This window comes from Elephas maximus, chromosome 3 (genome assembly GCF_024166365.1).
Source record: "Elephas maximus indicus isolate mEleMax1 chromosome 3, mEleMax1 primary haplotype, whole genome shotgun sequence".
NCBI classification, from domain to species: Eukaryota; Metazoa; Chordata; class Mammalia; order Proboscidea; family Elephantidae; genus Elephas; species Elephas maximus.
Genome location: NC_064821.1, coordinates 169,506,335 through 169,519,552, shown reverse-complemented (window position 1 = coordinate 169,519,552; position 13,218 = coordinate 169,506,335). Strand labels below are relative to the sequence as shown.

Sequence of the window (13,218 nt, the reverse complement as noted above, 5' to 3'; positions counted from 1 at the left end):
AATAGCTGTTGCTGAGTTTTAATTTGGACTCCCCGAGTTGTGCAAACAGATAACACACTCAGTTGCTAACCAAAAGGTTGCAGGTTTGAATCCATCCAGAGTTGCCCTGGAAAAAAAGCCTGGCAATCTACTTCTGAAAAATCAGCCATTGAAAACCCTATGGAGTACAGTTCTACTCTGACACACATGGGGGCACCATAAGTAGGGCTTCACTCAATGGCAACTGATAAGTAAGTTTTAATTTAGAATAAACTACTGAAAGAAGAACACGAGAAAAAAAAAAAACTGTAGAAGGAATATCAAAGATGTTTGGAGTTTCTGATTTATTCACTGCACAAAGAACTCCAGGAGGAAAGCAGGTCAGGACCATTAAAAATGCTGCCAGTGGTCCACACAAACATTAGGATAATCCCAGAGCCCTGTGGAGAGAGGTGGAGACAGATATCTTTGGGTAGTCTAGGCAGAGAGAGCAAAGCCCACTCTACCGTTGGCCATGTCATAGACAGAGAAATATTCCTTGAGGAAGACATCTCCCAGAATCCACAGGGGCTACCCAGTGAGGGAGGACAGGTAAGTGGCCTCAGTCCCGAGCCTGCAGTAGCCATTGTTCTAAAAAGACAAAGACATGAAGGTATAACGATTGTAGAAACCATTCCCCACAGGAGCTCTCCCCACCCTATATTCCCATGACACTCGGGGCGGGGGGGGGGGTCTCTGAATTCTTGCTCAGGCTCACCCTGGCCCTGGGTGATTCCCCATAGCAAACCAGATGTGAGCTGGGACATGGAACAGCAGTTTGGGCCTATCTTATCACAGCACCCAGAGAGCCTGGGAGTGAATACGTACATTGAAGACATAGGCAGAGGGAGGCAGAGGGAACTGGAACCCGCTGATGATGAAGGTGATGGTGGGCATGCTCTGTACATAGTTGCAGTTAACCACAAACTGAAAGAGGGAAGAGGTAAAGCTGCTGAGGCCCAGGGACTGGGAACCCACAAAAGGCCCAACCTCCCCTTCCCTCCTTTTTTTCCTGAATCCCCTGTGAGACCTTCCCCTTGACCCTCCAGCAGAGGCTGCTTCAGGGCATGAAGAGCATGGCCTGCTTCCCAGACACAACACTGACCAGGCCCTCTTGCTTTCTTGAGCCCTTTCTTCAATCATGTCTCCTCAAACATGTCTCAGCTCTTAGATTTTCGTTGTGTTGGAGAAATCGGGCTTACTCTAGAACATAGTCTCTAGTCTCAGAAAGTACAATCTACAAAGAAAAGACATGAGCATGCTCACACTTCTAAAAACACACTCTTGAGCACACTCATCCACATTTGTTTGCACATGTCCATGAACACAACACACACACACACACACACACACACACTGAGGAACCAAGATTTAGTGTGCAAGAAGAAGCAAAGTGCAGGTATGTGGACAGAGGAGAGCAGGTCTGTAGATAGTAATCCCAGAAGATTCCTCTGGGTTTTACTCAGAGGAAAACCCAAAGGTGTATTTCTAGGGAAGAAAGAAACCCAAGTGGAATGAAGAAATGTATTGTCCCCTGACTCTAAAATTTCAGTGCAGTCAAATGAGAGTGGACAGATAAAGTTGCAATGTGCTCCTAGGACCTGCAATGAATTAGCAGCACCTCCTGACAACCATTCACCTCATACTCATGGTCTGGATGGACTGTATACTCCCTCCCTTTGCCTGCCTTGCACTGAGGATTCATGGCCTGAAATGCCACGCTGTGTTTCCACATGATCTGTCCTCCCAGGGGCTCAGGTCCCCACCCAACCCTTTCTCTTTTCCTTTGTGAACTCATTGCACCCAGGCTCTTGTGTTGAGGCTGCCTGGCTGTGCAGAGAATCCATTGGCTTCTGGTTACTCACATCACCATTCTGGGCCTCCTGGGCTCCTGTTGCCTACAAGAAGGAGCCCATGTACTGCGGGGAAACAGCCAGCAGGAAGGTCCCAGTATCCACAATCGCCTGGCAGCCCTGGAAGCACAAGCCCGTGACCTGGTTACTAGTGGCAAACCTGAGGGGGAGACCATGACAAAGAGGGTCAGGTACTCTGCCACAAACCTGAGCCATGTCCACCCCTTCTTCCCTCAACCTAGCAGCTTTAACATTCTGTCTCTTCCAGGAAGCTAGGCCACCAATATTATACATCTGTCCATATAATGTTTCTGTGCCTTTGTGATTATTGGTAGTGGTCAAGATCATGAATTTTGGAAACAGCTTGTGCTCAGATCTTGACCTTATGAAATGCATGACTTTGGACAAGTTACTTAACCTCTGAGCCTTGTTTTCTTTATCCACAGAGTGAAATATATTGCTGGCCTCTTCATAGAGTTACGGAATTTTATGCAATAATATATATAATATATTTAGCATAGTGGCTGGAACATAGAAAACATCAATGATAGCTGTTACTCTTATTGATGATGGAAGTGGTAAAGACGATGCTTCAGATATTCAAAGTGGGTGATGATAAAGCTTCCAGGAACAGAGACATGGATTGACCTAGGAATGACCAATCTGCTGGCATGGCAAGGCTCAGTTGACCAATTCAAAAAGTTCAGACAAGAGCTAGATGTCAGAGCTTATGGGCACCAGACCCATCTCAATCTGGAGGGCTTAAGTGATTCTTTAAGAAATCTGTGTGATGCGGAGCAAAGGCTTCAGCCATGATAGGAGCGGGAAACACCGTCACACTGGAGGAGCATCTTAGGAATGTCCACAATCCATAGGCACTGTTCTCTCAACTTACTCCTGGATGGCAATCTGCCAGTAGAGTTCCCAGGTGACAGGCGTCCAGACGATCTGACCAGAATAAAGCTGGGTGTCCACACCTCCCAGGGTGAGCTCCCCACCATATTGATGGGTTGGTTGGCTGGGGAGAAATGTAGAAGAACATGAGTTCCCATGACACAAACAACAGGACAGGCAGTTCCTCTCTTCTCTCTCCTTCCCTCCCTCCTTCCTTCCCTCAGACTCAGGGGTCAGCAGAATGGGGGAGTCACCTGGCTCAGAGCTGCAAGGGAGAGATGTCTAAAAGTAGCACTTAAAATGGAATCACTAATTATGTCTGTAAAAGAGGAGATGGAACTGGAAACTAGGCACCTGAAAACAAACAAAAAAATATCCCAGAGCTCTCTGAGATGAAGTAAGAAAGAGCAGAAACATCTCTGGGATCCCATGGAATGGGGTCCAACAGAGATCTCAAGTGAACTATGACCAGAATGTTCCTACTGCAGCCAAGTTGGGAACTAGACAATGTTGAAAGAAATTATGCCCCTTGTTTCACTATCCTGGATCTGTCAGTCATAGAAAAAAGAGGTTTGAACTTAGGCACTCTGAGGGTCATGTGTTCAGAAAATACGGAGCAGGGAATAAAGTTTGCCACAAAAGTTCAAGGGTAGGTAGGCTAGGAAAAGCACTGGATTTGTGATCAAGTTGTTTGAGTTTGAGTCTTAGCTCCACATCTACCAGTGGGTGACCATGATCAATATTGTTTGAGCCTCCATTTCCTCATTGGTAAAATGGGATTAATAACAGGGTTGTTGAGATGTCACTTGAAGCAATAGATACAAGAACACTTTATAAAGCTGGAGGCATTATTATAATTATGATTTCATTATTTTTCTCTTTATTGGCAAATGCTCATAAGGGTTGTTCTGTAGGGTTACAAGTGGGCAAATCTAAATGTTGATCTCCAGATTTACAAAAATAAATGTTCAGGGAATACTACTCACATTTAAGAAAAGAATCATCATATGGCTTTTAGCCTAGCATAATTAAACATTCCTACAGTGTTTTTTTTTTTTTTAGTGTATTTAAAATAACCCTCCCCCCCCCACCAAATTAAATTCCTCACAATTTTTTTTAGAAATACATGGATTGTATATAGCAAGTTACACTCATTGTGTCAGGAAACTTTATAACCTGGGCCATGTCTGCTTGGCTGTGGGCTCCACGGGTGCTCCAAAGCCAGGTCAAGGGGTGGGAGGATAGGCTGTTACTGAGAAAAGTAGAAGCTGAAGATGGGTTGAGTGAGCTGGCCCTGCTGCAGCGTCCCCTGCATGACCATTGGGGCATTCCCCACCGCCATGTTTGGATAGGCTGTGCCCAGGATCCCGTCAAAATCTGAATAGTAGAAGGGGTTGCTGGGTTCATTCTCACTCAGGCCAAACTGCTGATTATTGACAACGATGTTCCGAACCTGGGGCGAGCAGACAGAGGAGCTTAAGATTTGGGTGGACAAATCCTTCACAGAGTCTGGGCCAAAGAACCTCTCCTGGGGAGAAGAAGTTGGCTTCTTTCATGCAGAGCTCAACCATGAGGGCAGAAGTGGAGATAGAATAGCAGCAGTATTACCTAACCATGTATGTGTCTGGGGTGGGGGGGGGGAGTGTGAGTTTTGGGGAGGGAAAGCCAGCTGTTTTCTGGAGTTTCAGTTTCTACCTCCATGAACAGTGAAAGGTCAGTGAATGGTTTTACACTGAATAATCCATGTGGAGGAAGGATTAGAGGAACTGTGGGTGTTTGACCTACAGAAATAAGGAAAGAGTGAAAGAACATGTCTTCAAATATCCAAAGTGTTACTGCATAGAAGAGGAGGCAGTTTTATTCTATGTGGTTCCAGAAGGCAGAGTTAAGACCAGGGAGCAAAGTCACCAGAAGACAAACTTTAGCACAACATAAAGAGCTTTCTACAGTTATAAGGCCACTGTCAGGAGTGCTGTGGAAGCAATTCCTGACTTGGGAGGTTGAATTAGTGGCTTAAGTCCCTTTCAACCCTTAGCTTCTATGAAGGTTGTACTTAATTAGTAAGCATGGATTTCTCTGGTAACTTAAGAGTCTAGAAAGTGGGACCAAAACCACAAATTCTCGGAGGCTAAGAGAACATCACTCACAGTCACGGTATCGTATCCCAGGACCACACTCAGGCTGCCACTTCCATAAGACAGTGTATAGGTTTGCCCGTTCTCTCTGAAGGTAGAGGACAGGCTAGGGTTGAACCTGTTGTGATCAACTGTAGAGAGACAGAATGGAATATTAGCTTTCTGCAAATACTTGCAGATAACTTATCCTCAGTGTCCTGGGATCTTCAGACCAAGGCTGGAAAAGGGCATCAGCCTCAGATCCTTTGTTTGTGGACAAACTGTGTTGGCCCCTGAGAAGTCTGTCCTCTTGTATGATAGACATTGCTCAGCTTCCTCCCAACCCACCATGACCTGGGAGAAGGATTGGCTCATAGGAGCCAAGAATTCTGGTCCACAGGAGAGCTGAGGGGGAAGAGAAAGGAATGGAAGCCTAGTGTATTTCTGCTGCCTCTCTCCAGAACAGTCAGCAACTTCTGCTAAAGTGCTTGATAGACTAAGAGCAGACTTCCTGGGTGTTCCTATTATAAGGAGAATGAAAAACTACATATGTGCAAAGAACTCTGGACTGGGAATTATACACTGAGCTCAGATTTTGACTCTGCCACTTCTTAACTCACCCCCTTCCCTGCCCTTCCTCTGCTTCCAGCCATGGGGGTGAGTTGTGAAGGTGGTGTACTCACAGCAGGCCTGGCTGTGAGTAGGTGGAGGGTACCCATAGGCTGGAGGAGCCAGTGTCAAAGAGGACCAGGAAATTTTGGGGCAGTGTCCCAATGCTGATTTTCCCAAAGTAGAATGACTGCAAAAAAAGGTTCGTTAACGGCATTAAACTCTTGGCCTTGTCCTAAGGTTGAGGAAGAAGTTAGCCCACTTTGCCTAAATCATTTCCTTGGAGGAATAAGAGGCTTCTTCCACAAGTTCTCCTTTCCCTCTGGAGACAGCTCCTCTTGATATTCCATCTTTTTGTCTCTAACTGCAAGTCTAGTCCTTTGACCATGTGAGACTTAATCCGGCAAGACAATATTTTCCTCCAAGTGTGTTTTCTACTTTTCAGTAAGGTGAAACCTCCACGGATTTGCCAGGGCATGCTATAACACCCTGACTTAGAGAAGTAATCACTTTTCTTTCCCTTTTCCAGTATTCATCTACCCTTCCCACTTCTCTGTCTTTCCCTCACACATACACACACACACACACACGCACACACACCCTTTTCCCCTTCTCTTCCAGTGTTAGATACCTTTACTACCATTCTCCTCTTTCCTGATCACACGCTAGCAAAGGGTACAAACTAAAAAAGTTTGGGGTGAGAGGCAGCTTAGAAAGCAAGAAGAGCATTTCACTAGGAGATAGTTTAACTTCTAAGTGAATTTGGCCACTACTTCACTTACCTGACTCTAGTTCCTTCATCTATAAAATATGGGATACCACATGACCCCGAAATTCAATTCCTAGGTATATATGTAAAGGAATTGAAAGCAGGGACTGAAACAAATACTTGTACACAAATGTTCATTGCAGCATTAGTCACCATAACCAAAAGATGGAAACAACCTACGTCCATCAACAGATGAATGGATAAACAAAACATGGTATATCCATACAATGGAATATTTTTCAGCCATAAAGAGAAATGTAGTTCTGATACATGCTACAACAGGGATGAACCCTGAAAACATGCTAAATGAAATACAACGGACACAAAGGAACAAATATTATATTATTCCACTTATGTGAAATGTCTAGAATATAGTTCTGATACATGCTACAACATGGATGAACCCTGAAAACATGCTGAATGAAAGAAAACAGACAGAAAGGAACAAATATTATATGACTCCACTTATGTGAAATGTCTAGAATATAGTTCTGATGCATGCTACAACATGGATGAACCTTGAAAACATGCTAAATGAAATATAACAGATGCAAAGGAACAGATATTATATGACTCCACTTATGTGAAATGTCTAGAATAGGCAAATGCATATAGACACAAAGTGGTTTCTGGGGGTTGTGGACGGGGAAACCCTGGTGGTGTAGTGGTTAAGTGCTACAGCGGCTAACCAAAGGGTCAGCTGTTCAAATCTGCCAGGTGCTCCTTAGAAACTCTATGGGGCAGTTCTACTCTGTCCTATAGGGTGACTATGAGTCAGAATCGACTCCACGGCAATGGGTTTGGTTTTGGTTTCGTTGAGGGTTTGGGGGAGAAAATAATGAGGAGTCTTTGCTTAATGGGTACAGAGTTTCTGTTTGCAGTAATGAAAAAGTTTTGGAAATAGTGGTGAGACAATGATTAAAAAAACGTGGGAGTTGAAATAGGAGATCCCTAAGGTGTCCTCCAGCTTTGACATTCTACTTAACATCCCACTAAGGAGAAGTGTATAGCACACTAGAGGGTCGAGATGCCCTGATCAGACATCATAGCCTTGAGAACATTAAAACATTTATTCTGAGAACCTTCAGGGGACCAGTGTACTTTTCCACTGAAATAGCGTCTGGGGGCACTGGAGATTTTGTTGCATGGCCTGGCAGCCTCACTTGTGTTTTCCTTCTTTCCCCTTGTCGCTCTTTGCTGAGACTTCCTTTGGATCTCTCAATTGACTCAAACATTCCCTCTATGAATCTCTTAACCATATGAATGGACTTAGAGAGATGGACCAGTAATGAGAGGAAAGAGAAAAAGAAAGGGAACTATTATACTATTAGACCATACCAACTAACAACCGTATTATTCAGATACGAGGGTGAGACTCTGAGAAGTTTAATAACTATTTCAAAATCACAGCTAATGAGAGGTAAAAATTAGTATCTAAGAATGGTTATTAACCAAGGGTTACAAACAACTCCCCACCCCCACTCACAACCATGTAGTTGGTGATGGCCTCATAAGAAACAGATTCGTTATTGAAATACTTGGCAGCTGGACCAACTTTTGGGTGGTTCTTTAGGAATGTCTCCAGTACGCCATACTCCTCCATCACCTGGTGAAGAGACTTGCCTTTCTTCAGAATGATTCTATGGGGAATAAACAAAAGTGATGAGCTTCGCCTTGCCCCATTAAAACAATTCCTTCAATCATCTGACCTAGAGTTTTCAAACCTCTTCAATACTCTGCTCAAGGAGAGTCTTCTTACAGGAAACCCTTTCAGATCCTAGCCAGTTGCCACCACTGTAACCACCCCAGCATTTCCAGTGTAGGTATACGTAAACACATAATTTGGGTTTTTTGTTGTTGTTGCTGTTTGTTTGTTTTTTGCTTATATATTATTTCCCAAGAATAAATGTCTGTTTCTTCCAAGTAATCTTATAAGCCTGGGGCAGGGATTATGTATCCTTCCTTCTGAGAAAACAAAACACCCACCCCATCACCCTTACAAACTCATACCCTCCCCCCTCCACACATACACACGTACTCACATACACACATAGGCAGGCACACAGACAGTTTACACACACCATGTATCCATTTCAAGTCTTAGGCCACAGTAGGCGCTCAGTTCTTCATACTGAGTGACACCCTGACTGCCTCTTCAGGAAGCCTGAGAATAAGAAAGCTTTTGGTCTTCGCTATCTTGTCAGGCAGCTGAATCCCAGTACACACCTTTCCAAACCCTCTGAGAGGTGTAGACAAACCCAGATCAAGACCAGGATCTTCATGGTGGTGATTTTCAACTGTCTGCCAGCACGCAAGGCACTGTGGCAGAGCCAGGAATTGGGGCTCATGAAGGGAGATTGGGTCTCCCTTTTAGACCCTGGGCTCTGCACTTTTGGTCTCCAGGCACGTAGGCTTTCCTACTTTTGTACCAGCTTGTGCCGCTCCACATACAAGGATTTTGTTTGTCTTTCCCTCTGGCAGGCATTAACAACTTTAATACTCACTCCACAGTCAACAACTTTAAAAGCAATTAATGGCTTTGCTGATAGAATCTAAAGATTAGGATTTGATAACAAACCTAAAATGCACTGAGGACAAAGTATCCTGGTGGCCTGTGTCTACTGAGAAATGGGTGTTGGCAACTTCTACCAGAACAATGGAACAATTTGCCATTTGGCTCCAAAGGACATGTGCTTTTCCGAGATTTACAGTCTATTCTCCACTTCTTCCTCTCCTTCACCTCCCCACTCTTCTGCTCTGTCTCATCTATAGCCTTCTATGTATGATTCTCATAGTCCGTGACATTCTTTGCTCTTTTTTCTTTTATTATTTTTTAGCTCATGAATCAGCCATTTATTGAATGCCTACTCTATACTCACCTCTGTACTAAGCTCTGGGAATACAAAGATAATTAAGAAATGGTCCCTGTATATAAAGGTCTGCATTCTTGCTTGAGTAATTGACACACAATCAAATTATGAGGCAATGTGATCACTCCAGGCGTTCAAATGTTGAGTGAATGAGGGTGTTAATAAAAGTATTCATAAAGCAAGCAGAGAGAGTGGGTGCTAGTTCCTGGTGGCTTGGGAAAGACTTCAACAAAGGAAGCGACATTTGAGTAAAGATATTGTGGAATGCTAGATGAGGGAGTAAGGGAGGTGGAAAAGCCATTGAAGCAGAAGAAAAACTTGAGCAATTGCATGAAGGAGGGAAGATGTGTGATGAGCTCAGAGAACACTGTGACCAACGCGGTCAGAAGAACAGTGGCTCCTCACCAGTCCAAAACAGATTCAAAGGACTTCCCCCTGGGTGTGTACAATTCCCAGCATATTAATTGCAACTCTGAAAATTTTTCGCTACTCTAGAAACCATATGAAATGGAAGTACTGTAATTCAGTAAGAGTCTACAATGCTATATTAAAGCAGTACATATTCAATATTTTCAACGTTTTAACTATTAGTACTATCAAAGTATTTATGACATGCCTCATAACTGATTACAACACACTAGCAAACTATGGATAGAACCACTGGACTACAGTACTAGGTATCTACATTGGTATGACCAGCTACACCATACATGCCATGCTAAGGAATATTGACTTTGTCCTGTAAGCAGTTAGGAGACATCAGTGGTTTTACCCCAGCAAATGACACACTTAATGAATGCCCCTCCATCTACGATAGACACCTAGCTTTTTAGATTGGAGCCTATTAGAAGCAATGAGTAAAAGGGGCCAGTCACCAAATGATTCCCTAAGTTAACAAGTGGTCATGAGAGGACTTACTAGAACTTTGTTATGAATCTACCCTGAAGCTTAGAGCTATGCACAAACCCAAGGAAAGTTTCAACTTCATATGTGTGATTTCACTTTCTTCATAGAAATGAGATTTTTAAAGGGAATCTTAAGAGCTGGCATTTCAAGTCTGGTTTTTCTGACCTCAGAACCTCTTTCGAACCATCACTCTGCACTGTCTCCTTCTCTAGGTCTGGTGTGCTCAAGTTCTCTTTGCTTTGATCTGTATGAAAGCAACAAATTTAATTATAAAGACAAAGAGATTTACTTTTTTTTTTTAATAGAAAAATATTCTAATTGCTTTTCCCCAGACTCTCCTAGCCTTCTTCCCTCCTACATGTTATGCTGCTGCCACCTCGTGGTAATGCTTCTCTCTTACAAAAGCAGGTTTTTGAAAGGTTAGAACGACACATTGCCCGTTGAAATTTTCAGTAGGAGTGATTCTTGTTTGAAAATTTGGCTCAGTTTTGTTCAACTTTCTACATATGGTCTTATTGTCCATATGTCATATTGGCTCTTTACAATATCCCGGAACACTCAGAAGCACCCAGAGGTGAAGGGTAAGGACCTTGTCATCCAGAGGGGTGGTGATGATGTGCAATGGAATGACCCCTGTATCTTGTACGTAGGTAGAGCCCAACACATACTTTCCCCCTTCCCCTCCTCAAACTCCACTCTACCCTAAGCCAGGACCCTGCTACAATAGACCACTTTTACACTAGCATCTTGCTGTTTCCATAGGAGGACTTTTAAAGAGCTTACAAAAAGAATAAAGGAAAGAATGAGCATCTTGGAACCACCTATAACAGAAAGTGCTAGAACATTTAGAATGTGTGATCCTCATTGACAACCTAATAGATTGGCACTAGCAATAAACATGGTGCTCATAAAGAGAGGAAGTCTAAAATGGTTGACTAGGTTCCCATATCCCCCACATGTCTGTCAGTCTGTCATACTGTAGGGGCTTGCGTGTTGCTGTGATGCTGGAAGCTGTGCCACTGGTATTCAAATGCCAGCAAAGCCACCCGTGGTGGACAGGTTTCAGCTAAGCTTCCAGACTAAAACAGACTAGGAAGAAAGACCTGGCAGTCTACTTCTGAAAAGAATTAGTCAGTGGAAGAAAACCTTATGAATAGCAGTGCAACATTGTCTGATATAATGTCAGAAGATGAGACTTTCAGGTTGGAAGGAACTCAAAAGATGACTGGGGAAGAGCTGCCTCCTCAAAGTAGAGTCGAGCTTAATGACATGGATGGAGCCAAGCTTTCTGGACTCTTTTTTGCTGATGTGGCATGACTCAAACTGAGAAGAAACAGCCGCAAACATCCATTAATAATCTGAATGTGGAATGTACAAAGTATGAATCTAGGAAAATTGGATATCATCAAAAATGAAATGGAAGACACAAATATTGATACCTAGGCATTAATGAACTGAAATGGACTCCGTATTGGCTGTTTTGAATCAGATGACCATATGGTCTGCTATGCCAGGAATGACAACTTGAAGAGGAATGGCGTTGTATTCATCATCAAAAAGAATTTTTCAAGATCTATCCTGAAGTACAACGATGTCAGTGATAGAATAATATCCACATGCCTGCAAGGAAGACCAGTTAATACGAATATTATTCAAAGTTACGCACCAACCTCCAAGGCCAAAAATGAAGAAATAGAAGATTTTTACCAATTTCTGTGGTCTGAAATTGATCAAAAATATAATCAGGATGCATTGATAATTACTGGTGATTGGAAAACAAAATTTGGAAACAAAGAAGAAGTATCAGTAGTGGGAAAATACGGCCTTTGTGATAGAAACGATACTGGAGATGGCGTGATAGAATTTTCAAGACCAACAACTTTTTAATTGCAAATACCATTTTTCAACAACATAAATGACAACTATACATATGGACCTTGCCAGACAGAATACACAGGAATCAAATCGACTATATCTGTGGAAAGAGATGATGGAAAACTCAATATCATCAGTCAGAACAAGGCCAGGGGCTGACTGTGGAACAGACCATCAATTGCTCATATGCAAGTTCAAGTTCAAACTGAAGAAAATTAGAGCAAGTCCACGAAAGCCAAAGTATGACCTTAAGTATATCCCACCTGAATATAGAGACCATCTCAAGAATAGACTTGATGCATTGAACACTAATTACCAAAGACCAGACAAGTTGAGGAATGACATCAAGGATATCATACATGAAGAAAGCAAGAGGTCATTAAAAAGACAGGAAAGAAAGAAAAGACCAAATTGGACGTCAGAAGAGATTCTGAAACTTGCTCTTGAACATCCCGTAGCTAAAGCAAACGTAAGAAATGATAAAGTAAAAGAGCTGAACAGAAGATTTCAAAGGGCAGCTTGCGAATACAAAGTAAAATATTACAATGACATGTGCAAAGACCTTGAGTTAGAAAACCAAAAGGGAAGAACACGCTCAGCATTTCTCAAGCTAAAAGAACTGAAGAAAAATTCAAGCCTCGAGTTTAAATATTAAAGGATTCTACAGGAAAAATATTAAACAACACAGGAAGCATGAAAAGAAGATGGAAGGACTACACAGAGTCACTATACCAAAAAATTGGTGGACGTTCAACCATTTCAGGAGGTAGGATATGATCAGGAACTGATGGTACTGAAGGAAGAGGTCCAAGCTGCACTGAAGGCATTGGTGAAAAACACGGCTCCAGGATTTGACAGAATACCAACTGAGATGTTTCAACAAACAGATGCAATGCTGGAAGTGCTCCTTCATCTATGCCAAGAAATTTGGAAGACAGCTACCTGGACAACTGACTGGAAGAGATCCATATTTATGCCTATTCCAAAGAAAGGTGATCCAATAGAATGCAGAAATTATCAAACAATATCATTAATATCACACACAAGTAAAATTTTGCTAAAGATCATTATTCAATAGTGGCTGCAGCAGTACATCAACAGGGAACTGCCAGAAATTCAAGCTGGATTCAGAAGAAGATGTGGAACCAGGGATATCATTGCTGATGTCAGATGGATCCTGGCTGAAAGCAGAGAATACCAGAAAGATGTTTACCTCTGTTTTATTGACTATGCAAAGGCATTCAACTGTGTGGATCATAACAAATTATGGACAACATTGCAAAGAATGGGAATTCCAGAACACTTAACTG

At 42.7% G+C, this 13,218-nt stretch overlaps 1 protein-coding gene across 1 annotated transcript; it reads right to left on the bottom strand.

Annotated features, from left to right (window-relative positions):
- Positions 1–456: 456 nt before the first annotated feature.
- Positions 457–8,539, bottom strand: LOC126073440 (pepsin B-like). The gene is given in 10 exon segments (XM_049880099.1): positions 457–609; positions 847–945; positions 1,884–2,031; positions 2,767–2,889; positions 4,019–4,218; positions 4,913–5,031; positions 5,563–5,579; positions 5,581–5,678; positions 7,744–7,897; positions 8,484–8,539. Coding segments are annotated over 10 exon segments (1,167 nt in total).
- Positions 8,540–13,218: the final 4,679 nt, after the last annotated feature.